We start from the raw sequence: 27,474 nt of genomic DNA, 5'->3' as shown, positions 1-27,474 counted from the left end.
AAAATACCGGCACCGCCTTGGCGGAAAGGGGATTTACCGCCCCATTCCAAGGTTGGAGGGGCGGTAAATCCCCTTTCCGCCATTGCCCTTCCCCATTCCCATTTCTGCCCCATAGGGCTCTATGGGAATGGGGAAGGCGCTAATTACGGCACCGCAATTTTGCGGTGCCGTAATTAGCTCTGAGGTCCCTTAGCGGGTTGGATTTTAACGCCTGCAAGAAGCAGGCGTTAAATCCTCCAACCCGCAAAGGGACCTCGTAGTACGGCGGTAAGGGTTAACGGTCACCGTTGCCATTAACGGTGACCGTTAACCCTTACCGCCGTCCGTGTAATGAGGCCCTTTGTCTCTCATACCAGAAACCCGACAACCACAACAAGAAGTGCATATTGGTCACACACTCCATTCACCCAAAACCCACCCACAGGAGGTACCCACAACATACAGTCACTGGGAAGGATCCAGTCAGTATGGGCTGGACTTCACAACAACACCATATATGGAACTTCCACCCAACAGCCGGTCAGGGAAAAGGGACAGAGTCAGGGCTTCTCAGGACTTTGGGAAAACAAGTTAATAGGTAATAGAAAGCAAGAGGCCACAAGGGCCATCTTGTTTTGCATCAGGAATCAACTGATTCCAATGGCAGGGCCTGGGTATCGCAAAATGGAGGACATTCAGAGCACCTGTCAAATTCAGCATGGAGTTACCACCAGCCCATACCCTGCTCTGCGGGCCACCCACAGGTGCCCAAAAACATACACTAGGGGCACAGGGTTGTACCCCCACCCATGGGTGCCGTAAGGGTATCCCATGGGTCTGTTCACCAAACCAAAAGAGAGAGAGCTGCACCACCAGGAGTCCCACATGAACTCCTGCAAGGAAAATACAACAGAACACACGATAAAAAGGCAGTAAAGGACAAGGATAAGGAGGCCCTGTCCCTCCGATGCATTTCCAGCATCACAGTCGCCCCCCCCCAGACTGAGGTGGAGGGTGCCTTATCTCCCACGGGATAGACACCCTCATCCAGACGGTCAACATGCCTTCTGGAAAGGCCATCTGCATTATCGTGACTCTTCACTGGTCTGTGCTCTATGGTGAAGTCTAGCCCTTGCAGGCTAATGGACCACCTGAGCAGTTTCGGATTTTCACCCTTCATCTGCATAAGCCACTTCAGGGGCTTATGATTTGTTTGGACCTTGAAGGAAGACCCCCGTAAGGTAGGACCTAAAATGCCTAAGGCTCCAAACGATACTGAAACACTCCTTCTCAACAGTAGCCCACCTAAGTTCTCTACCCTTAAGTTGTCTACTGATGAAGATGATAGGATGTTCCCTCCCTTTGTCATCTAACTGGGACAAGACAGCTCCAATTCCGGTGTCGCAGGCTTCCGTCTGGACGATAAAGGGTCGGCTGTAGTCAGGCACACACAACACAGGTGCCCTACACAGACTCTCTTTCAAGCCATCAAAGGCCCTCTGACAGTCTTCCGAACAATTAACCTTCCTAGATTGTTTGGGGGAAGTCAGAGCTGTCAGTGGTGCAGCTATGGTTCCATAGTCCGCCATGAAATTGCGATAGTACCCATTGAGCCCCAAAAAGGCTCTCACCTGGGTTTGAGTAGTGGGAGTCTCCCAGTCCTATACATCCTTTACCTTACTGGGGAGAGGTTGGATTTGACCCCCTCCTACCTCATGACCAAGATATGTGACTTTCCCCTGAGCTATCTGGCACTTGGTGGCCTTGATAGTGAGGTTAGCCCTTTTCAAGGCCTGCAACACTTTACCCAGATGTGTCAAATGCTCTTCCCAAGTGGAACTGTAGACGGCAATGTCGTCTAAATAAGCCACACAAAAGGCTTCTAGCCCACTGAGAGCATGATTGACCAATCTCTGGAAGGTGGCAGAGGCATTCTTCAACCCAAAATGCATGACCCTAAACTGGTAGAGTCCCTCTGGTGTTGAGAACGCCGTCTTTTCCTTGGCATGGTTCGTCAGAGCTATTTGCGAATAGCCTGAGGTGAGGTCAAAGGTGCTCACAAATTTGGCAGCACCTATGGTGTCCACGAGCTCATCAGCCCGGGTTAATGGATGCGCGTCAGTTTTGGTGACGGCATTGACTCCTCTGTAGTCCACACAGAACCTCCAATCCTGGGTACCTGCCTGGGAACTTGCCTTGGGGACAAGGACCACAGCACTGGACCAGGGGCTGGTTGAGGGTTCAATAAATCCCAGATCCAACATCTTGGCGACCTCAGCCTGGATGTGGTTCTTAAAAGTATCTGACATACTGTAGCTCCTGCTTTTGACAGGCACGCTGTCACCAGTGTCAATCTGGTGCTTACACCACGGTGTAAGGCTGGCGTCAGCAAAAACAGAGAGGCATACTGCTGGAGCAAAGTCCTGCAGTCCCTCTTCAGCTCTGTTGTCAAATCTGGAGAGAGATGCACTCCCTCCACTGAGCTATCCTGAGAGTTGCTATACAGCAAATCAGGAAGGGGCTCCCTCTCATCCTCTTCTTGCTCTGAAGCTAGCAAGAGACATGAGACTTCTGCTCGCCTGTGGAAAGGCTTGAGCCGATTAACATGGAATACCTGAGGGGCTACCCGTGGGATTCCCATGTCAACCAGATAATTGACCTTGCCCATCTTGGAGATTATCCTGAAGGGTCCAGTCCATTTATCTGCTAATGCCCGAGGCTTGGTAGGCTCCATCACGAGGACCTCCTGTCCCGGAGTCCAATCCACTTGCGATGCTTTAAGGTCATGCCAGTATTTGTTCAATTCCTGGCTGGCCTTGAGATTCGCTGTTGCCTGACCCATCATTTGTGTCATCCTCCGTCTGAGGCCTAACACATAGTCCCCCACTTGCTTGGTGGGACCTGGAGGGGTGGCTTCCAAACCTTCTCTGATCAAGGCAAGGGGCCCCCTCACGGGGTGTCCAAAGAGTAACTCAAAGGGGCTGAAACCAACACCCTCTTGAGGTACCTCTCTGTAAGCAAACAGCAGGCATGGCAGGAGGAGATCCCATTTCCTCCCTAGGGGCTCTTCCAAAGCACCTATCATGCCCTTGACAGTTTTATTAAATCTCTCAACCAGACCATTGGTCTGTGGATAGTAAGAGGTGGAGAACTTATAGGTCACTCCGCACTCTTTCCACATGGTCTTCATGTAACTAGACATGAAGTTGGATCCTCTGTCAGAGACAACCTCCTTGGGGAATCCAACACGGGTGAAAATGCCCAGAAGAGCCCTGGCAACCACCTTGGCAGTTACAGTCCAAAGGGGTATAGTCTCAGGGTACCTGGTGGCATGATCTACCAAAACCAGGATGAACCGATGTCCACCTGAAGTGGAAGGGTCCAGGGGACCGACGATGTCGATGCCCACCCTCTCAAATGGTGTGCCAACCACTGGCAATGGCTGCAGTGGGGCAATGACACTGCCTCCAGTCTTGCCAGACAACTGACAAGTTGGGCAGGTTCTGCAGTGGGACTCCACTTCTACTTCCATCCGAGGCCAGTAGAAATGGGCAGAGAGCCTCTGCTTAGTCTTCTTGGTACCAAGATGACCAGCTAAGGGCACCTCATGCGCCAACTGCAGTAGGAAGGGCCTGTAAACCTGGGGTACCACCAACCTCTTGAGGGCACCAGGTTCAGGCTTAGTGGGCTTACTAACAAGGAGCTCACCCTCCCAATAAATGCGGAATGTCCTAGGCACTTCTCCTTGTGCCTGGGACAGGACCTGTTTCCTCAGACCCTCGAGAGAGATAGTGGCACTCTCTCTGTCCTTTACAGAAGTCTGGCCGGGAGGGTCCCCCCTTCAGCTAACAAGCACTGAAGATCGGGATGATCCTCCGGTTTGAGAATCTCTCCCATGGGAGAGTCTTCTGGCTCTTCTCCCACAGGAGTTGAGACGGGGTTTACCACTGGACCCAGCCTGTCCAGAGAATGGATCCTAATGGGTGCTGTAGGAACAGCAGGAAGAGAAGGAGCTCCCTCCACAGAGGTGGCCTTCTTGTTCTTCCTTCGTCTTGCTTTAGGCCGCACCTTTGGCTCGGGTACCTGACTCACAGCCAGACCCGGGGTCACCTGTGACCTAGTGACCGCAGCAGCAGTCATGGGAAGACCATCCGAGATCAATCCCAACTCGACTAGATCATTACCTAACAGAATGTTAGCAGGGACATTGTCCTGAACCAGGACAGGAAGCTTTGCTGTCTTGTCTCCAATTACGAGTGTGACTAAGGCTACAGGCGATAATTTGGGAGGCCCACCAGCTAACCTGGTGGTTCTCAGAGGAGCACCTACATAGTCCTCTGGCTTGAGCAGGGTCCTGTCCACCACTGCCATGCTTGTCCCAGTGTCTCTCAAACCAGTAGAAGGCTGGCCATTCAGGAGGACACTTCTCAAAAATCTACGGGTGTTCTGTGGGATAGTCGCCATTACTTCTGCATACTGGTCCCAGGCCCCAAGGGGCACAAAGGAAATCTCTACAGGAGCACCAAATGTGATGCCTGTAGAGGAGGGGAGGACAGTGGCCTCCACCTCAGACATGGGGTAAGGGTAGGTCAGGCTGACAGCCTGTACTCCAAGTGCCTTACCTTTGCACTTGGAGTCACCCCTCTTGTGATCCAGAGCCCCACAATCCCAACAAGTGCCGGGAGTGCGGGGTACGGTACTGGAACCACTGGGAGCCTGCTTTGCAGCAGGTGGACCACTATTCTTATTCCCACCCACAGATGACTTATCCCCACTAGGTTTTTGGGTCTTCGGAGAGGAGGGTTTATGTTTACCCGACTTTGACTGCTTTCGGGACTCCTCAGCTTTCTGAGAGGCCCCCTTTTCTTTGTCCTTGTCCTTCCCACTGGAGTCCTTAGGGGACAACCAATGGGAGACCCACTTGGCAGCCAGCCTAGCCAGCTTAAAGGGATCCAAAATGTTCTGGTCAGCAACATACTGACGCAGCTCCGGTGAACAGGCTTCAGAAAAATGCTCAAAAAACAACAGGTGGGACAATTCAACACAAGTTTTCACCTTGTAACCATCAATCCACCCCATCATGTTCATGTGCGCAGCATTCACCCAGTCAACCCAAGACACATTCTCTCTTTTCTTAAAATCCCTGAACCTTTTAAGGTATTGGGTAGGTGTCTTGCCAAACTTGTCAATTAAAGCAGACTTCATACACTCATACTGACCCCTGTCTTCCACACTCAGTTTCAGAATACAGTCATACCCAGTCTGAGGCACTCTGCTTAACAAACACTTAGCCCAATCTCTTTTGTCAACATCATGAATTGCACAAGCCATTTCAAACGCTTCAATCCATTGGAGGATATCAGAACCCTCCACAAACACACCAACCAAATCTTTCATAAACTTAGTTGCTGGGGACCTGAACCTCTCACTGGGTTTCTCTAAAGTCTCCACTCTAGCTTTCTCTAGCTGAATTCTCTGATATTCAGTCTCCTGGTTCTTGAGTTCAAGGTCCTTATTTTTGAGTTAAAGATCCCTATTCTTGAGCTCCACTTGTTGAGCCAACTCCTCCTTCTTAAGATCACCATCTATTTCCAACTTGCGATATTCAAAGGCCAATTTCATCCTTAATAACTCAAGCTCCAAGGAACTGCTGGGGTTCGGAACGGAGGCAGCAGGAATGGTGGCATTCCCAGAAACAGATTCAGTAGAACCCCTAGGGGCAGAGTCCTCATTGGTTGCATTCCCCCCCTCATCAAGAGTTTCACCATCGGTCTGGTAGTCCTCCAGGGCAGCTATCAGCGCAGCCCTAGACTTATCCACAAAGTCTAACTCCCTGGCTTCACAAGCACTCTGGAGAGCCTCTAAGCTCATCCTAGTCAATTTACCATTTGCAATAGACTCCATTGCTTGTAATGCAGTTATTTTGTACACAACCAAACCTTAATTTAATAAAGTGCAGATATTTTGTAAGTGGCACGGTTATACACTGATTCCTAAAACCATAAGCATCCCACCGCTGCCACCAGTGTAAAGACTGGAGGGGGGTGTCTGTACTTCCACTCTCTATATGGAAGAGGAGAGGCACAGAGGACCCCAGCCAAGATTCTCTATTATTGGTAAAGTAGTCGAGCAATCAAGGCCTAGCTTCTCAGGAGGTGATACAGGCTGGTTCTTAAGTACAGTGTAATCCCCAAACCCCCACAAAGGAATGTCCACACACTGTATTACTGAAAACACAGTCTTTATATAATTAATATTCAAAGGTATGTACACGATCACAATAACGCACTTTGTACTGGGAAATCAACAATGATAAATATATACAATTCTAAAGTGGTACCACCAAGGTTATCAAATCTCATTAAAGTGCATCAACTGTACGGTTAAAATGTCACACAGATCAATAACGAGGAAACCAGCAATAGAGATAGGCAGGAACGTAAGATGGTTGAAACAATAGGCAGAATGGTGGCCTCTACCGATAGACACAGTTCTGTGTGGAGATCCCCCCACTGGGCAACCTGTAAAATAAAGATATATAGCACAAGCCCAGTCCATATATTTTTCAATAGCCTTATTTCCTCCTATAATGTTTTACCCCTTTACCCCCCCCCCCAATGTACCTGGTGGAGTAGAGTTCTTCGAAGATGCATCGGCGGATCCTTCTTGAGTGACTCCCTTTAAAGCAGGAGCCACGGATCGTCGAGAGGCGTGGAAGATGGTGAACTTGTCAACGACGGCGGCGATGAACAGTTCAAGGGTGCCGAGACCCTGATGTCGATCCAGGCGGTGCTCGTCAGCGACGTCCTGCGAGGATGAGGTGTGCGAGGCACCTCGGCGATAAATTGTTCAGGACCGCAAAGAGTTTCGGAAGAACTGTGGCCCAACAAGGGCGTCGAGTCGTCGAAGTCTTTGTGGCCTTCAGGTGGCGGCAAACCCACCGGCGGATTCTCCTCGGTGCGTTGGTCGTCCTCGACTTTCACCGGCGGGACAAAGAGGTCGACGTTGCGGACAAGGGAGTCCTTGGAGTCAAATGTTCTTAGGCAAAGGAGCGGGCGGCTCCGGTCGTCAGCGGCACGGTGTCAAGTGGTCCCCATGGCTGGGCAACGCAACTTCGACGGGCCTCCAGCGGTTACACAAACCTGCAAACCCTGGTCGACAGCAATGGACCTCGACAGCAGCGAAGTCCGGGTGCTTTTCTTCGTTCTTATCAGCGATCCCGTCTCGGGTCGGCAGCCTTTCGAGGGTCTGACTTCCAGTGAGCTTCGGCAAAGGTTTTAGCGGTGCTTGATGGTTCCTCGGAGCACGGGAAGAGGGCGCCTTACCAGGTCCTCTCTCGGATCAGTCTTCGACGGATTCGGCAGCTTTCAGATCGGTCGAAGCAAATGCAACACCAAGTCTTCTTCTTCCAGCTGGGCGTCAGGGAACAGCAGTTCAAGTTACTCTTAAAGTGAAGACACAGCTTCTGAACGTTTCTGAACAATTTCCAGTGAGAGGTCCCCAGATATACTATTTTGTCTCTCATCCACACTGCTGGGTCACTCTCAGCAGCCAATCATACAGAAGGGCATTCATGCAGTCAGTCAGCCAATCAGGCACACAGTGCATTCAGGCCATCCTCCTCCCTCTCAGACACTCACAACAAGGAATGTGGATTGGGACAAGTACGCAGCCATTCAACACTACACACTGCATTCAGGCCAGTTTCGGGCAGGGCTGTCTCAGTCTTTGTCTCTCATACCAGAAACCAGACAACCACAACACGAAGTGCATATTGGTCACACACTCCATTCACCCAGGTCCCATCCACAGGAGGTACCCACAACATACAGTCACTGTTAAGGCTCCAGTCAGTCTGGACTGGACTTCACAACAACACCATATATGGAACTTCCACCCAACAGCCGGTCAGAGGGAAGGGACAGAGTCGGGGCTTCCCAGGACTTTGGGAAAACAAGGTAATAGGTAATAGAAAGCAAGAGGCCACAGGGGCCATCTTGTTTTCCATCAGAAATCAACTGATTCCAATGGCAGGGTCTGGGTATCCCAAAATGGAGGACACTCAGAGCACCTGTCAAATTCAGCATGGAGCTGCCACCAGTCCATACCCTGCTCTGCGGGCCACCCACAGGTGCTCAAAAACATACACTAGGGGCACAGGGTTGTACCCCCACCCATGGGTGCCGTAAGGATATCCCACGGGTCTGTTCACCAAACCAAAAGAGAGAGAGAGCTGCACCGCCAGGAGTCACACATGAACTCCTGCGCAGAATATACGACAGAACACACGATAAAAAGGCAGTAAAGGACAAGGATACGGAGACCCTGTCCCTCCGATGCATTTCCAGCATCACAGTGGGCACTGCCATTATTTTTAAGTTCTGCTATAGTGGCTCCTTTCTTACTATTTGTCACCATGCCAACATGGAAGCAATGCTGGTACGCCCATAGAAACTCTGTGTCCACTTATTGGTGGTTTACTGGCCCCCTGGCTGGGCATTCCCTATTTGTGGATGCTTTCCTTGATCTTGCAGCATATTTACAGCTGAGGCATGTGCACCTTATCATTTGGGTGAATTTAACCTTATTGTGAATGAGGTATAGAACTCAAAGTTTCAAAATGTCCTGACCTCTATGAAAGAGCTCTCCCTCGACCAGCTGGTCAGTGAGCAGACCCACTCCTTAGGTAATACCTTATACCTAATCTTTTCATCAGGGACTGAGGTTGCTGTTTTCCTGGCTTTTCGAGTCCCGTGATCAGACCACTTTGTGGTCCCCTTTACTTGGAACACAGTATGCCGGTATCCGCCCGCAGGCCAAATTGATCCTGTGGCACGGGTTACATTCAGTATCCAAAACTGATATGGTTTCTCTTATACAGGCCCATCATTCAGTGCCGTCTCCTGTGGCCATGAGTTCACTTGTGGCTACACTGGGTAAAGTCGCTGACAGACCCGCCCCCCTTAAATAATCTAGGCTGTCCTTAAGCCCCACCCAGCAGTGGTTTACAGACGAGCTGCGGGCCCTTCGCTTGCAGTGCAGGCAGATGTAGCGTAAGTGGAGGTGTTCCGATGTGCCTAGGGACAAGCTTATTCCCAGGTTGCCTCCAAGTATTACCTTGCTATCATCGACGCCAAATGCGTTTATTTCACATCCCTAATTTCAACTTCTGTGAATCATCCCAGAGAAGCGTCAAGGTGTTTTGTAATCTTTCTATCGTCTCACCGGTTTCGGTTCCCACCTGCCAGGCTCTATGTGATTCCCTGTCCTTATTCTTTATGGACAAAATTAGCTCTATTCAGGCTCACATTGCGACTTCTCACTCACCTCCCGTTGCTGAACTGAGGTCATCTGAATCTTCTTCTACTGCATTTTTGTCTGTGTTCCTGACTGTTTCTGCTTCAGAGGTTACCACAGCAGTTATTAGTCTTAGGTCGTCCTCCCCTCTTGATCCTAGCCCTCTCCATCTTATTAAGGACATCCTTCCCCATGTTGTATATTTGCTGTCGGAAGCAAGTAATACGTTTCTTTCGACCGGAGTGATCACGGCTTCTTTGAAGCTGGCTACAGTTATCCTGCCTCTAAAGAAGCCTTTGCTGGATCCAATGGTCCCTTCCAATTTTTGGCCTATTTCTCACCTCCCTTTCCTGAGGAAACTCTTGGAATCTTTGGTCTGTCCTTTACTCCCCACCTTTTTGATCAATCTTCTTTTTTTCACCCTTCACAGTCTGGTTTCCGTCCAGGTCACAGTACTGAGAGTGTCCTAGTCTTGGTCATGGACAACCTGGACTCATGACCAGGGCAAAATCAGTGCTCTGATCCTGTTGAACCTGTCAGCCACCTTTGATACCATCGATCACAATGTCCTGCTGGGTCGGCTGGCTGGGGCTGGTCTCTCGGGTACTGTTCCGGCCTGGTTCTACTCTTTTCTTGCCGATCGTCACCAGATCCTCTCTCTTCCTCCTTTCTTTTCTATGACTATGGCTCCCACTTGTGGTGTTCCTCAAGGGATTGCCATCTCCATATTTAATATCTATGTTCAGCCTCTGACCAAGTTGATAGTCTCCCATGGCTTCCTCTGCTATTCATATGCTGACAACATACAAATTGTGGTTCAGCTGCCAGATTTCGTGCCTGTCTGGAGGCCGTGGGGGAGTGGATGCTTGATAATTGGCTTAAACTGAACAGATATAAGACTGAGGTCTTAGTGGTGGCCCCGCTGCAGCTGCTTCTATCTGGACACCTGGTTTCCGGCTGGTCTCCTTGGGCCCTTTTCCTCAGTCAGTCTCCACAGTTAAGGACCTGGGGGTTAAACTCACATCAACCTGTCGATGGAGCCACAGGTGAGCTCTGTCTGTTAGCGGAGCCATTTCCAGCTTAGGCTGTTGCAACTGGTCACTCCCTTCATTCCGGCTCACCTCCTTGCCTCTGATATCTCGGCATTGGTCTCATCGCTGTTCGACTATTGTAATGCCCTGTATTTAGGCCAGCCCACATATGTACTCTATTGCTTGCAAGTTATTCAGAACTCTGCAGCCCGGCTGGCGACTTCTACTCCACGGGGCCGCCATATTTCTCCTGTCCTTCGCAAGCTTCAATTTCTACCAGTGACTAAACGTATTCAGTTCAAGGCACTCTGTTTGGTCCACCGGCCCTTCTATGACCAGGGGGAAGAATATCTTAGTAATACATTCTTGCCTTACATCCCAAGCCGAGCTTTGTGGTCAGCTAATGCCTGTCTGCTGACTGTCCCTCCGGTCAGGTACAGCCCTTTTCAGTGGTTGCTGCAACTCTCTGGAACTCTCTCGGTCTCTCGCTTAGAGCTACCCCTGCTCACCACACATTTTGCAAATCTCTTAAAATGCTCCTCTTTTAGGCTTTTTTCCTTCGCTGTCCCACAGGGAGCACCAAGATGCCGGGCAAACGTTGCGCTTTATAAATAAAATCCAATCCATCGGAAGAAATACCTGCTTTCGCAGCCTTGGAAGACAATTAGGAATGGAAGTTTCAACTTGACCATGGCTTGGATCGGGCACTGATGTAACATCCTCAAAACAGGGGCCATGTGTGCCTTCTTGTTGGTGTTTGTAGCAACACGGGCAACAGCATTTTGAAGAATCTCTAGCTGGCTGATCGACTGCTTTTTCAAAGCTGCATATAGACTGGTGCAGTAGACCAATTCTGTGCCTTTTATGGCTCTAGCTAGGATAGCACAACTGTCTTCAGAGATCAGGGGCCTAATCTTTCACAAGATAATTAGATGGTAATGTACAGAGCTTGATAGACTCCTTATATCAAAAGCTAAAGAAAGTGAATAGTCAAACATTACACCTAAACTGTACATCCAGATTCTTGTAGGACTATCAACCTGGGAAGCCTATTAAATAATGCATAAGAGGATAGAGTGAACAACATGTGTGTTTTTGATTGGTTGAGACCTAGCCAATAATCTATCTCAACTGTCTTGGAATATCTCCTGAATAAATTAATGGTATTGTCATATGAACCTGATGGCTTAAAAACGATCTCAATATCATTGACCTGATTTGAAAGCGCGGTCAGTCAAGAGATTGTGAAACAACTTGATGTAGATATTAAAAAGCAATGGCGAGACACCTCTGCACCTCTGGGTCTGAGGTATTGTCCTTTACCTTTACTCTACATGTTTTATCAGACATGAAGGATGTAAACCATATCAATGTGGACTCTAATAATGGGCGATTAAAAAATATTGTTTGCTCTAAAATGTCAAATGTGGCTGCGAGATCCATAAGCATAAAGATGCCTGTATGTCTTTTATCGGATATCTTTGAAGGCTATCTTTAACAATCATTAAGGCCATTTCAGTTCATCAATTTGGCCTGAAACTTGACTGTCTGTCTCCAGGTCTCATTTCGTTTTCCAAGTAATCTCGAAGTTGAATTTTGGCAGCCCATCCAACAGTTTCAATGAAAAAGGACACTTAAGATAGCTCTGTAGTTCCGTAAAGTTTGGTGATTCATAAATGCTTTTTAAGGAGAGGGGTTACCCACACCTCTTTTAACGTGCCTGGGATAGTAGATGACCGAAAAAGGCTGTTAATCTGGTTTATCATGGGCGTGCTTACATCTATGCATCGTTTGATTATCAGTGAGTTACATGGATCTCCTATACAGATTGTAGGGTTCAGTCTCGAAACTATGAGACTTCAGTTTGCAAAGTGTGCAAAAGTGAAGTCCTGCAGCTTGGCCTACCCCTAGTTAGAATGGCTTATACAGTTGCATAGAACACACACCACTCTCATTTCTTGGGGGAACATTTGTTCCAAGCCGGCTTCTCCAGGTTCCTGCAGAAAGATATCTTCATGAGGGGAATTGATGAAAGAAGTTTTTGCTACCTCTTGCCTTTGCAACTAGTATGCACTCTTCCTCTGTACAGATCCAACCCAGAGGGGCCAACTCATCGCTACTGTTTTGCTGCATTTATTCATGCAATAATATTCGGGGGAGTGCAGGGAATGAGTATATTCTTTTTAATTTTAGGGCTTGGGGAAGGGGTGGAGGGATGTAGACGGGGCTATTGTGGCTTGCACCCCATACAAATGACACAGAAAATACAGGAAAAAATGGGCACCCACGAGTTGTAACATGTCCGTCGCTTTTACACTTACTCTTCCGTAAAGGTTGTCCCACTTTCCAACATTCTTTTTGAGTAGTGGAAAGTGTAGCATCAATATATAGTTTGGACTTATTAACAGCACGTTAAGCAAAGCAGGGAAGAGATTATAAGGACAGGGCAGTAGGGTAAAGCAGATTTTATAACAAGAGAACACTGCATCCTGCCTGAAAATTAGAATTCTCATGGCGCGGCTTGGCATACATTTATTTGGGTTTTCATAGTTTCAGGGTGAGATTCATGTTTCCCTGGGTCACCAATTCTTTCTTATAGCATATTTTGTTAAGGTTATATTTGGATCCAAAATTTAATTTATCTAAAGGCTGCTGGAGTCGTCGCTATCCATTTTTAAAACAAGTTTTAAGAGACAACTCCAAAAATGTATACCTCCAGTGCCCCTACTGGTAACTGTGAGTTTGCCTACGTAAATGTCTACCTACATGTACTTTAGGTTGTGTCCAAGCCTTTCTAAAACACAGATCAACATTGTATGAGCTCTCTGATTAGAAAGGAAACCAATTTGTAGGCATTGTATTCTGATTTGTGTATTTCTTGTAGACAATTTGTGCAATATTAATGTGAATTTACAAATATCCAAATTAAAATGCAATGTTCTAAAACAGGCAAAATAGAAATGACATGTTTCCTATTCTTCCATTTAGGTTTTCCTGTGGATCAATGATTATAACATCCAGTCCTCCACAGGCTGTCAGTCCAATTACCTGCGAGTTTTTGATGGCAACAGCAGGAGTTCACCTATCATATTGGACAGGACCTGTGGGCAGGGTCTTGGCATCTCACTGTTGGCCAGTGATAGTACCATGCTGGTAGAGTTTGTCTATAGTAACCCAAGCACATCAAACAGCTTTAATGCAAAATACAATTCAGGTGAGACTAGTGTATCTCCTTATGTGTCATTTTGGCAAATTTCCTCCAAAATAATATTGTCACGAATATGCTTAGAAGTAGACACCCAGGGAAGGGAGCTCCTTTGTGCACATATTGTTAATCTGGAATCACAGAAGAGAAGTCTTTTCCATTCTATAACTTGACGTAAACCCCCACCCCTACCCCACATCTCCATATCATTGTCATGATGTCCATCATATCCCCCAAGCCAGGGCCTAGCCTCCACCTGAAAGGCATTTTAAATGCCCACATGGGGCTGCCCACATTTTGGGGCAGAGAATATTGCTGTAGCTAAAGCATGGATCGAAGGAAAGTTGGTTCTGTGTGCTTAGTGAAAGAGGACCTATTACACCTGAGTTCCTAACTTACTATTGGACAGCAAAATTGTTGTGAATCTACCTCTAGAGTATCTATGACCAGTGCTTATTACGTGTATGATAAATAGTAGATGCTATCAATTGTTTCCCTACAAAGTGTTATCTCTAAACCAACATGTATTTAAACTGGCAATAGAGTGTATTTTACATTTATGAATAGAAACACATTAAGAAAGGATGCTCACACTCTCTTTATTAGCATATATGCATATATTCTCTTTAGAGATAATATATAGGCATTAACAATGGTATTGCCAAACAATATGCATTTGCTAATATTAGCAATACAGTATTTGAATAAATATCCAGCATCCAACTATTCTATTTACCTCTACAATGTTAAAACTATCTACAACTCACCAACAATGTGCGTGTAGCCTTTGTGACACAGTAAAACCGAAATCATACTTACAATTGTGATGCTGTGGAGTGGCAGGCCAGGGAACAGTTGACATTTACAGACAATTCCCTAAATAACCCATTAAGTGGAAATGGTTAAAAACTCTGCAAGTATTCCTCGTATGGTTCCTCTTTGCTTTGATGGAGCCACTTATCCTGGCTAAAGAACTATGAGGGGCAGCACAGGCTATCTTTGGATGATGTGCCAAAATGTGTACCATGCTAAACTCAGTGATTCACTAGCACAGGGAAAGTTGAAAAGCTTACCTAACAAAGATTCTACTATGCGTCTTTCTGGTGTAACCATGGAAAAGAAAGTTGTATGTTTCAAAAATGGGTAAAAATTGCTTAATTGAGCCCCAATAAGTTGAAACAATCACAAAAAAATCAGAATTTGGAAAAACGTACAAAGTGCAAGGTTTTACCAACATTAGCAGTTTACTGGCTCAGGGTGGAGGCATCTGAGCAAGGGATGGCTATTGCTTGAAAAGAAACTGCTTACATTTTCTTTCTCATTTCTTTGCTCGAATATTTTAATGAAGAATGAAGGATGAGACCCGTTATACCCTGCCCCCATAACCACTTCCTACCCCTAACCCCACCAATATTTCCTTACCTCAACCCACCATCTACATTTTGGTGCTAAAATTGGATCAAAAAAATGAGCAAACTAAAAAAGCGCATTTCTTTGGTCAAGCAATAGACTCACTACCTCTGAATGCTGTTTGGTTCTTATTTCCTTAGCATTCAACTTTGAAATTTAGATTTGCCTCCAAATTATTGTAGTAAGCATTACAAATGAGAATTTGGAAAATTGGTCATTTACCAATTTAGGCCCATAGATTCGAATTACAGTCCTGGCCTAGTCATTAAATTGTCTGCTTGCTCTTCTACCCAGGCAGACAAGTCTTGTGGGATCAACTGGTCCTCTACCATCTGCCCCCTCAGATCTGAAGTTATGTAGACTCCATCCTCTTCAGATAAGTGGAGCTTTGCCATCTGAGACAGCTGGTTTAAAACGAATTATTAAGGATTAGGGCCTCCCATTCAGGTACTTTGTTCCACCAGTGTTTCCCTGTTAGCCAATCCAATCCTAACAAATTGGTGTCATTCATTTAATCATTCCACTGAACGTCCTCTTAGTTGCTGTCAGATTGAAGCCAATATAACTTTGTCAGCTGGGTAAATATAGTCTTGCAATAATCTGAGAAAATGGAAGCAATTGCCCTTCACCAAAGAGAACAGAACACCAGCTTTGCCCAGAAAAAAAATATTTTTCAGCTTATCTCAAACCCTGTATGTACCTGTTCAATTTTAATTCTCATTAACAAACATGGAGGTTTGCCATTTGTTTGTACAAGCAACTTCAGTTTAGGACATGTACAACCCCTTTTTTAATTGCATCCTTTTAGCATCTGCTTCTTGTAACTGATAGCGCCTCATTACAAGGGTGGCGCTCCCATAAAGAAGGGTGCCGGTACGGGACCGGCACCCTTCATTATGGGAGCGCCGATTACGAGGTTCCCTTTGCGGGACCCTGTAAGGATGCCTGGTAAAACCAGGCATCCTTTCCGGGTCCCACGAGGGGAAGATGGAGGTAATAACGGGCCAGTTGTAAAGTGCCCGTTATTACCTCCCTCCTCATTCCCATTGAGCCCTATGGTGGCTCAAATGGGAATGGGGAATGGTTCCTGCATGGAGGAATTACCGGGTCCTCCTATGTCGGAATGACCCGGTAAGTCCTCATTGCAGGAACCCGGTAATGGAGCCCGGTTTGGAGGCAGCCATGGTGCTAATAGTGATATTATATCACATGCATCCCAAAATAAGAATAATTTAAACTGGCTAGTTTACAATTTACAAATCAATGTATAAAGTTGTGCTATGCATGAGAATGTCACTGATTGAATTATCACACGAATTATCACAAGAATGCCATTATTGACCTCCTCAGAGCCAATCAGAAGTCTTGGAATCCAGTCGCAATAACTACTGATAATTAATTTCATTGCAAGCATCCTGATAAACTAAACATGATAGGAAACAAAATAAATAATTTCTCTTCATATTATCCTCAGAAGAAGAAGGGGAAGAAGAACATAGATACAAAACATGAATCAGCAGTAACAGCAATGAAAAAGGTGTCATCCATTATTTCAACTTAATTCCAGAACCTTGTTATTTTAATAGTAAAACAAGCCATTTAATTCACCAAAGCATTTTTCTATTTACTTAACTCGCTGTTAAACCCATGTATTTACTTGAGCACCACAATTGCAAAACCTTTTAGCACCATTTGTGAATAGCCTTAAAGGCATTAGAAAGGGTCCATATTGCTTGAGATAGTGAACTTCCCTGCTTTCCTCCGTCTATAATGCTATATTAATTATCTTGTGCATCAGAAAAAGTAATGATGCATTCAGTCATTTAGAAATAACTTAAGTGAGGTTGGGGCAGACTCAATGAAACATTTTCTGTTTCTGTTTCTTTGGGTTACCGAAAGTATAGCAGCAATATGCAGCTTGGACCTATGCACACCACATGGATGTATCAAGTCTCCAGATGCATCTGTACATTGTTAACTGCTTATTAATGTGACTTTGGCCAGGCTGATGATGGGACAACATAGAAAGGCACCGTAGCAAGCACACGGAAGACAGTCGAAGTGAGTCAATGTCAACAGAACCTTGACTAGCATGCAAGAATAAGCAAATAAGTAATGCACAGGGCATAAGACCTCACATTCTACTCATGTCCACATGTCCATCTTTTGACATGAGAATGCACAAACTGTGATTGACCACAATCGACCTCTTAGAGAATCTATAGTTTTGCCCTAATGTCAACCACGTTGAGTGGCCCAACTACAATGTCAACCTACAGACTCCTTCATCCTCCTTCCTTCTTTTTTAATTTAAAGATTGGTGGTAGAAATCTGTCCATTCACTCCCTTTACTTTTCCTTACCCTCATTGTAGTTTAAATTTGTTGTGATGGGGAGAAACTATGTACTCCATTCCCATTCATAAACAGTTGACTTTCATTTCATAACCTCCCTCAACCCCTAATTGAGAAGTTAGCGCTATTGACGACAACAGTCTCTGAGCTGTCAGTGTGGAAAAGGTTTCTTTAATGTGACAAGACTAAGCTCATAAACAGTACTAACCTAGATATCCTTACAGACTACCCGAACAGGCGTACTAATATATAGCCTTATATTTGCCTTGGGCCATAAATTGGGAAAGGGTCATTATCCCAACTGATAATGATCCCTTCCGAACTAACAAAGTACACATTGCATTTGCTTTTGGTTTGCTAGCACCTGGATGCTTTGCATGTTTGCTTCTGAATCACAAGCCAAATTACTGATACCGTGTGCCCATTTGTGCACTTGCAATGTATTGCTTGGTTATCACCTGGCCAGAGCAGCTGCCAAATATTTGTGAAATTGAGTCAATTCATTGTAAAATCTTTGAATGTATGCTGTATCCGACAGAATCAACAGATTTCTGAAGTGTTTACAGGACCAACCGTCATTGTCCTGATAGTTTTAAGGGTCAAAATAGAAGTGTGCCTGTTATCCTGATGGTCAATCATCTTGACAGAGCTTAGATTCAAAATAATAATACAAAACTAAACGTAGTGTATTCAGACTAATATGTTGTTTTGAATAATTCTCAGTGGGATAAGCATCTTTGTATGTGAGGAAACAAAAACATAGTTTGTGTTTTTATTTTTGTGGTGGTGGTGGTTGTAACAATAAAAGGTGTGTTGTGGGCACAATGAAAGCATGGCCAGTGGTAGACAGCTAAAATGGGTGTGGTAGGAATAGACATTATCAACATTAAGAGAGGGGTGAGATGTGACAGTGTTGTTGGGGTTGGGGGAATTAGTGGATGTGCTGGTGCTGAAGGAATCACTGATGGCCTCAAGTTTGGTGGTTGTGAAGACATTACCTTTGTTCTTTCTTTTATGTCTAGGAAATTGTGGAGGAAACTTTGACAGAACAAGTGGAACTTTGACTTCACCAAACTATCCCTTTGATTATCCCATGTTAACTGACTGCACTTGGAACATTCTAGCACCTGCAGGATTCAAGGTTAGGATGCATTACAGCAGAAAAAATGTATCCATGTTAGCTTCCTATCACCCCATATCATACTTTGTTGGCTGTCTTCACTAACCTTTTCCACAACCGGCTGTGTTTGTGATTACTGGTTGTTTTAATTGTGATAACACATTTTCAGCAAGTGACATATGTAGCCCTCATTGTTATCTTTTTGTCTGTCTATGTTCCTAGTAGAAGCACTTCTTCAGTATGATCACCCATTGACACTTTGTAATTTGTGACAGGTTTTCATTAAGATTGTAATTTAGATGTTGCACATAAGTAGTTTCTGACAACCTCTTTCTATCTTTGCAAGAAAGGTGGTGCAGGAGAAACTATGCATAACTTGCTAGCATCACTTGTGCAAACCAATAGTTACTAGAAAGGCAATGGAAATTATAAAAATGAATTTCTTCAGTTTTCCGGCCTACCACTGGAAAGCATCCTCCTCTCAGAATGACCTTAGAATACGCCTTGAGCTATGTTAGGTCTGTGTTTACAGGTAGATATAGAATTCCTGGTGAATCCTTCCGTGGACACTCCCAAGAAAGCCCCCTTTTCTGATTTTAGTGTTTAAAGCAGCTCCTCATTATCATTTGACCATCATTTTGCAGCTTGGGCTGTTATCTGCCCCATGTGTTGTGTCCCCTTCAGCAACCTGATGACTTGGGTGTACCCCAGCAAATATTGTGCTAATTGCCCTTGGTACAGTGCACATCTTCCACTAGTGTGGCCTAGTGTAAGAGCACACTTTCAATAGAAGAATTTGGTTTTTGGTGTATTTAAATAATGTGTACCTCCTACGCACAATGGGCCTCATTACACGGAAGGCGGTAATCCAGGGTGCTATTAGCACCCTGGACCATGCCGGTAAATTACCGGCACCGCCTTGGCGGAAAGGGGATTTACCGCCCAATTCCAAGGTTGGAGGGGCGGTAAATCCCCCTTCCGCCATTGCCCTTCCCCATTCCCATTTCTGCCCCATAGGGCTCTATGGGAATGGGGAAGGCGCTAATTACGGCACCGCAATTTTGCGGTGCCGTAATTAGCTCCGAGGTCCCTTAGCGGGTTGGTACTTAACGCCTGCAAGAAGCAGGCGTTGATTCCTCCAACCCGCAAAGGGACCTCGTAGTACGGCGGTAAGGGTTAACGGTCACCGTTGCCATTAACGGTGACCGTTAACCCTTACCGCCGTCCGTGTAATGAGGCCCAATGTGTTTTATTTAAACTATTTGAACAACCTTCACACAACTTGTTTTAGAGTTAAACATTCTGACCAACCTGTCTACGTTCTTTTTTCCCACACAGATAGCACTGAATATGGTTACCCTTAGATTTGCACCACAGTTGAATTGTATGGATGACTCTCTCAGCATCTACGATGATGCAAAACCAGATTCAAGTCTTTTGGGAAAATACTGTACGCAATTTACCGGGACCCTGATCTCTTATGGAAACATGCTACGTCTTGTGTTTATCAGTCCTTACCCCAGGGTGAACACTGGCTTCCTAGTGACATACTCATTCTGTAAGTATATTCATAATGATATAGAACATATAGCTAGCTCTATGGCTGTTTCTGTGTATGTATATATGGATTGGGCCCATGCACAGTATATACAGTACAATTCTATGACTAAATGGAACTTAACCGTATAAATATATATATATATATATATATTCTAAAGAGAGATTTTAAACATCACAAGCAATTGCATTTTTATAATAAATCTCTAATTTGGGCTGCTGACAAGCAAGGTATATGAAGAATCCCCCATCCACTGGTGTGTCTGCAATTGAAGGGACAGCACCAGCTATAACAAACTCACCATGGAAGGTCTGGTCACAATATAAGGCTTGGGCAATTGGTGGAGAGCCACTGGACGACAGGTGGAAAATGATGATAGTGCTCTGGGCACAGAGGAATTTGGGGCTGCATAGTTCTGACAGTCAAATTGAGGTGAATAGCCTTTTACATGGCTCAGTGGAGTCTCTGGCTTGTCTGTGGCTTGACACTATCACTTGACATAGTGTTAGGACAATGGCATCACAAGGAGCACATCACAGGCTAGGAAGGTAGGTCTCAAATCGTTGTGCTAGTTAAAACCTTTTGATGTTTTGGGACATTTCATGATGGTTGAAAGTAGAATTCAGTGACAATGTATTTGGGCTGATTATACAGATTCCGTATTTATCAAAAGGTTGAGTACAGGATATATACCGGCGTCATGGAAAAGGAAATAGAGATGACCCTGTGTCATATCGATACATAGCTTTACTAGACAACTTGGGAAAAGTATTTTGCAAAATCCTACTATGAAGAATGAATCCATGCATTAAATCAAATGATATACTAACAGATGCCCAGATAGGCTGAAGAAAAGCATGATCCATGACGCATAGTTTATTGACATTAAATGCCCTACAGTAAGAGCTCCTTGTCTTTATATGTTGCAGTCATTGAATTTTCCTGACCTTCTGACACAGTCTCCTGATTAAACTACAGCATTTGTTTATTCCCAAAAACTTCTTGAAATGCTTTAGTAATCTCCACCGCAGCACACCTATCACGATTCGGCTGGATAACAAAAGGTACAGTCTTTGTGCCACTGCACACATATGCAGGTCACATTCCCCCTCAAATTTTATGATCATCTGATACAAACGGTTTCTTATGCTGACGATATAATACTATTGGATTGGATGCCTACTGACCTACACTGCACATTAACTGTATTAAACTCTACTCTGTAAAGAACCACCTAAAGATGAATGCATCATTTAAAAGAAATGGTATACTCAAATACAAAAGCAAACAGTCTGGAACGAATATTACTAAACCTTGGTTGAGCAACTGCATTTTGCAGACAGTTAGTGAAATAAAATGTCTACGGCTTGATATTCATGCATACACATCCAACTGTAAATTGCTAGTACAAAGGGATAGGTGTGTACCTTAGGGCTTAGATAGAAATCTGGTTGGTCATATGATGGCCATTTTATCATCTATACAACAGCAAATTGATCAGGGTGATTTTGGAGAGACCTGGAACCACTGTACTTGTCTGAGTACAAAACTCATCTTTTATTTCATTCAATTCACATATCAAGAACCTTTAAATCATTACACAGGTCAATATACAGTACAGATATTTAACATTGTCATAGACACAGGACTAAAGTGCTTACCATTGTACATATCGCTTATTGAACATTTTCCTCATCCATGACTGTAACCCTTCCTACTGATCAAAGGATTGACTTAATTTTCTACGCCTTATCACTTGGCTCGTTGTGCAGTGTATGAATATTGACACTGTTATTATCAAACTATGTTGACAAAGATGTGTTTTGGCCTCATGAATTAGTAGAGTGGTCTCACTCCCACGGCCTCCATCAGGACAAATGTCATTTTGTTTGTCTGACACATATGGCTTCCTGTGCTTCAAGTATCTATAGACCAGACAGAATCGAAAGATTCATGCTAGGTCTCTCCAAATTAATGTAAATCATAATTAATATGTTGATCATTTATTTGAAAACCATCAATGGCAAAAATAGAATGTGCTTCCTCACCTAGTGTTTTGCACAGCTGAATATAGTTTTTAATGGGTTATCTCTCTCCACACAGATGTATTCTATCGACATGACAGTGCACAGACTCAATATGTCTGTCTAATGGAGTATACAACTTTTTTAGCTACACATAAATAAATGTATTGAGGGAGGTACTTCTTATCAAATTACTGCATGCATTTCACTTCACTGTAGCATTCCAAGAGCAGTCTATTGCCTGTAAGGTAATTTCAAACAAATATATTGGGGGTCATTCCGAGTTGGGCGGTAAGGGTTTACGGGCACCGGTAAGGATGCCGGTGCCGGTAAACCCTTACCACCCTATTCCGAGGTCCCTTAGAGGGTCCCAGCAGGAACGGCTGATCTGACCAGCCGTTTTCTGCGGGTTCGGTTAAGGGACCTTGGAGCTAATAACGGGCCCGAAATTTGCGGGCCCGTTATTAGCGCCTTACCTATTCCCATTGAGCCCTACAGGGGCTCAAATGGGAATGGGTAATGGTTTACTGAATGGGGACTTACCGGGTCCTCCAAGGTCGGAATGACCTGGTAAGTCTCCATTCAGTCAGACCAGACCCGGGTTTGGAGGCAGCCATGGTGCTAATAGCGCCATGGCTACCTCCAAACTCGTAATGACCCCCATTATCACTCTCATTGCCTACATATATTCAGCTGGCAATGTTATATTTGCTAGACTGCTAATGACTTGCTTACTGTAAAAAAGAAATTCCATGTGAGCCTCTAAGTCTGAGTCTTCACCAGCATGGATGCTTGTGTTTTACAGCCATGGAAAAATATTGTATTAGTGCCCCACAGTGTTTTCTAGCAGTACGTTTTTTTTTTTTAAATCATCCACAGTTTACACTTGCAGTCTTAGTCCCCTACACAAATGGCATAAACTCCCCTCTCCTCAAGCATATTTATCCGGAGAGCCCATCATTAAACAACACCTCCCATCTCCTGCTAAGTCAACCTAGTGCTCCACATAATTCTCAGGGTCAGGTAGAGGGAAGGGAAAGGTCCCTGGTGGTGTGAAATCCTGCTCTACTTTCGCCATTCTTGGTTTTATGACCCCATCCCATTTATCAGTCTGGGTATACATTTGTTTTTTGAGAGGAGGAACTCTACCCATTCTTATCAACACCATCATTGTTGCACTATTTGGCAGGGTCTTCGTACAGCATCACAAAATTGTTTTTATCCATGTCTAACGTTCTCCCCCATTTCTCCCCTTTCGCCACCGCCATAAGTCCTGGTCGCATGCAAAGTCTTGGACATCATAAACTCTCTATTCTTGGTGTCACCCAAGGTGGTATCTCTTCCCCCTGCTCCTCCTCTGTTGTCGATTCCCCTGCCTCTGCTGCTCCCACTTCTATGTCTGTTCTAATGGACTCATAGTCTAAACTGTCAGCACACGGTAACCCCCTCTATGCCCTTCATCTTTGTGCCCATCATCCTTCACTTGGACGTGTACATCCTCAATCACTCTACTATCAATCCGAAATAAAATATCACCTGCTCTCCATTTATCGGTACCTATTGGCATTCCTCGCCTCCGTCCCTGTTTCAACATTACTCACACAAGCTCTGCCTCTGTCCTTCGAAGCGCTCTTTCTAATTCCCTCCACACCCTGTACTCTGTCTCCATCACTAATGGGGCGCACGCTATATTCAGTGCTGGGGCCTCTGGGATGTTTTCATACATGGCGGGGGCTCCCTGTTGCAGTGCTGCAAGGAGCACATAGTCGGGATTGGTTTAAATGCAGGGTAACATAAAATGTAGTGGTGACACAGGGTGTTGGAATTACATTTTCGCTTTCTTAAGGGTCATCAGGGACATTAACCAAATCCTCAACCATCCTTCAAAACTCGAAAATGCTCAGCCTATTCTTCAACTATTTCCGCTTATATTTTGTGCCTAAATATGTATACATATGACCCAACCCTTGATTATAATTCATCTTCTTCGGGCCAAGGCTCATACATCCCTCATCTCATGTCAGTGACCCACTATCTTTTCCTAGTAGCGTAGAAGCATGATACACATGTATTTGAGTTGGGTAAGGCTACTCATGGTTAGGTCTAGTTATGCACTCAATAATCTTTTGTTTCCTAAAAACTGATCAAGTAGTACTGATTTCCCCACCCTCCCATACTGCCTTCACTCCCAGTTCCCCTTCCCTTTTTCCTCACATCCACACACCACACACTTATTACACCACACCTCTCTTTTCACAACTCACAGACATCAGACTTTCCAGACAGGAGATAAGGTTACAGCACATGGACCCCCACCACAATATTCCATCATTCTTTGTCCCAGCCTTGTTGAAGCACCTGAGACCTAACAAAGCACTTTAAATAATGAAGGTTCTTGGTCTCTCATAGGTCTTGGACCTGTTAGATGCTAGGTAGGTCAATGTGCCTTTACACATCTGTTGGGACTGCAAGATGCTGTACTGTTTAGAGTTCTGTCAGATCCTTTGGGTACCAGCAACTGGTGTAAGGAATTGTTCCTTCATCTTTCTCTTGAAACTTGCAGACGTAATTCATTGTTCCTTCTCACATCTCCTGGAACTGGCACATGTAATGCTCAGCAGTTTGTTATAAATCTCTGTTTTGCTCATGTCTGTTCAGGGTTATTTAATCTTCTCGCTGCTCCAATGTCGTAAATGATGTGACACCCCATATAATTGTGTTCTTCATTACCTTACAGTTCGTTTTCCGATCCTACTGAATAGCCTGACAGGGAGCATTGCCACTCCCAGATACCCGACCCCGTATGACAACAACGCACCCTCCCTCTGGCAAATTCAACTTCCAGCTAATAACAAGGTGACCATGGTGGTGACAGGTTTATTTATGTGGGCACAATGGTTGCTTACTCAGTTTAATGCATGAGTGTACTCTCTATTGGAAAGCCCATTTTGAGACATTGAAGAAAATGAATGTTTATGTTCTATATACTTATTCATTATAAAACACAATTGTAAACGCATGATGGGAAAGAGTTTTATTTGTAAACTAATCTCTTTTTGCACACTTCCCTTTCAGGTTTCACTGTGGTTCAATATCTTTAATATCCAGGCCTCAGCGGGATGCACCAGAGATTATGTCAAGGTTTATGATGGAAGCAGTCAGACTGCCCCCGTCCTTATGGATAAAACTTGTGGACAAATCATCCCCCTTGCAATAACATCCTCATCCAATCAGATGCTGGTGGAGTTTGTCGCCAATTCATTTGTTGCAGGAAATGGTTTCCAGGCTTCTTATGGCAACGGTAATTATATTTCTTGTTCATTATTTCATTCTATAGATTCACCTCTTGTAAGAAGTGTGTCTTTTAAAGTAACTATTTAGCAAATGATATGATCCTTAACTTATCCATTCCGCTATTAATGATCTCTCTGCACAAAGAGCAATTTAAAAAGTGCTAACTTTTTTAAATAAAAAAAATTCTAGCTACTTCCTATTTTCACAGAGGAAATAATGGGCCTTATCACGAGTCTGGTGGTAACCCTTAAATGTGGTGGTAGCGCTATTACCGCCACATTTAAGGGTCTGCCAGATCATGGCTGTGGCGGATTTCCCCCCAGCTCTGAGCTGGGTGGAAATCTGCGGCAAAATTGCTGATTTTCGGCACGATTACTGCCGGCCTGAAATCCGCCAGTGGTAAAAGCGCAAATTTTCCCCGTTGGGCCCAATGGGGAATGAGGAATTCCCGAATGGGCCCAATGGGGAATGGGCAATAACCCTTCTGCCAAACCCGTGATCCGGCGCTAATAGCGCCGGGGGGTTTGACGGTAGGGCTATTAGTTACCGCCTAACTCTAGATGAGGCCCAATATGTAAACGCATGCTGATGATTGTTTTTAATGTTCCTTTTTCTTTGTATATGAATGGACGTATGCCTTACACTTTAACCTTTGGGTTTATTGGAGTATTTAGTTTGTTTAGTAACTCAACATTACACACAAAGTTAATAAATACTACCAGGCTATATTAGGACTCCTTTTCTGATTAAATTACATTAATATTGTCCATCTACTTGACTTGAATGACAAGACCTTGTGCCATGGATTTAATTTACAAATGTATTGTCTTGAAATGCAGCATATATTACTATTTTGAGTCCCCTGATTTGAAAATTATTTGTTGGGGAAGGATCATTATCCCAATCCATATTGTATTGGAGGTTTGGTGAAGTAAAACATGCAAATTTAATAGTAGTATAGTAAATAGAGAGACAGAGTTAGTAATAGTATTATAGTAAATAGAGAGACAGAGTTAGTAAATGAAAAGTGTTTAATTTTACTATGTTTATATAACAAGGTGTTAGGAAAGATGTCACATGTGTATGTAATTTTCCCTCCATGTGTCAACCCCCAAACTTGTTGCTGCTGTTTAGACACCATTGACTGACTTTGCCAGAGAAGCACAGCCTTCAGCTGCACTCCTCTGGGCTTTCGCTCACTTTTTATGGGGAAACTAACATGCCCTTAAGACAGTCAGTACTGGGAGACTTTGTTTACTTTAGTCCTTTTCTCATGTTGCAACTTTTGTGCAACATGTAACAAGTGAGCAATGTATCTTACCATACAGCACACGTGGGTCTATAGTCATTTCCAAAGGCCCTAGATACTCTCGCTGGACTTTTTATAAACTGTGCAGATGTGTCTTCATTTATTATTGATATAGTTGAAATGAATCAACTTTTCAATACAAAATATTACGTACAGTTGATCTTAAAAAGTACATAAGATTAAGATTTAGAAATTAAGAAGGAATTCATTATAATTGATTAAGGCATTACAATTGATGCATTAAGATAATGTACAATTCACATGAACAATAAAAGGAGAAAAAGAAGTTATTCAATACAGTTCATATAAAACACGTCTAACTAGAAAGACTAAAAACGAGAAGATTCAACATGCCATTCCTGGATAAATGACCGGAGACTCAAGTAAACAGCAACAATTATTTAACAGGTTAAGTTCACTCCATAAAGAAAATTGACAATGGCAATTTGAAGAGAAACATTGGTCGTCAGCAATAATGTGGACCATCTTTCTACTGATCCTAAGTTCCCTAGGTAGCTACAATGCCATGAGAAAAATTTTAGGCGTTTTTGAATTAGCTCGGGGCAAAGCGAAAGTATATGCTCTAAGGTTTCTAAGGCTTTAGTATCACCACAAAATCTACAAGAGGAGGCCACCTCCACACTGCCCTTCCGTTTGGCCAAAAGTTCACGAGTGTGCCATAAGTTCAGGCGCATTCTGAGAATGGCTGAGCGCGTTCTCTTACAGGGAAATTTTAAGAGATAAGGTTCAATACATCCCAATCTCTTATGTCGAAATTTTTCAGGAATTGCAGACTTATATTGCAAGCATTTGTTTCGAGTGTTAATCCAATCATTGCGGTAAATTAATTGTTTTACTTTGTTTGGATTGGTCAAGAGCAATTTAAGTGGTGCA

The 27,474-nt window shown here is 44.4% G+C and overlaps 1 protein-coding gene across 1 annotated transcript in view; it reads left to right on the top strand.

Moving 5' to 3' along the window:
* LOC138503505 (tolloid-like protein 2) overlaps positions 1–27,474 on the top strand; it is a 189,435-nt gene that overhangs the window by 118,034 nt on the left and 43,927 nt on the right. Inside the window, exons 14-18 of the mRNA XM_069623290.1 lie at positions 13,296–13,521; positions 18,298–18,416; positions 19,734–19,953; positions 24,715–24,833; positions 25,053–25,278. Of these exons, the coding sequence (XP_069479391.1) occupies positions 13,296–13,521; positions 18,298–18,416; positions 19,734–19,953; positions 24,715–24,833; positions 25,053–25,278 (910 nt within the window). The remainder of the gene's footprint in view (positions 1–13,295; positions 13,522–18,297; positions 18,417–19,733; positions 19,954–24,714; positions 24,834–25,052; positions 25,279–27,474) is intronic.

This window comes from Ambystoma mexicanum, chromosome 11, assembly GCF_040938575.1.
Source record: "Ambystoma mexicanum isolate Mex_15411 chromosome 11, UKY_AmexF1_1, whole genome shotgun sequence".
In the NCBI taxonomy this organism is placed as follows: domain Eukaryota; kingdom Metazoa; phylum Chordata; class Amphibia; order Caudata; family Ambystomatidae; genus Ambystoma; species Ambystoma mexicanum.
The sequence above is the reverse complement of the archived record's forward strand: the minus strand, read 5'-3'. Positions and strand labels throughout refer to the sequence as shown.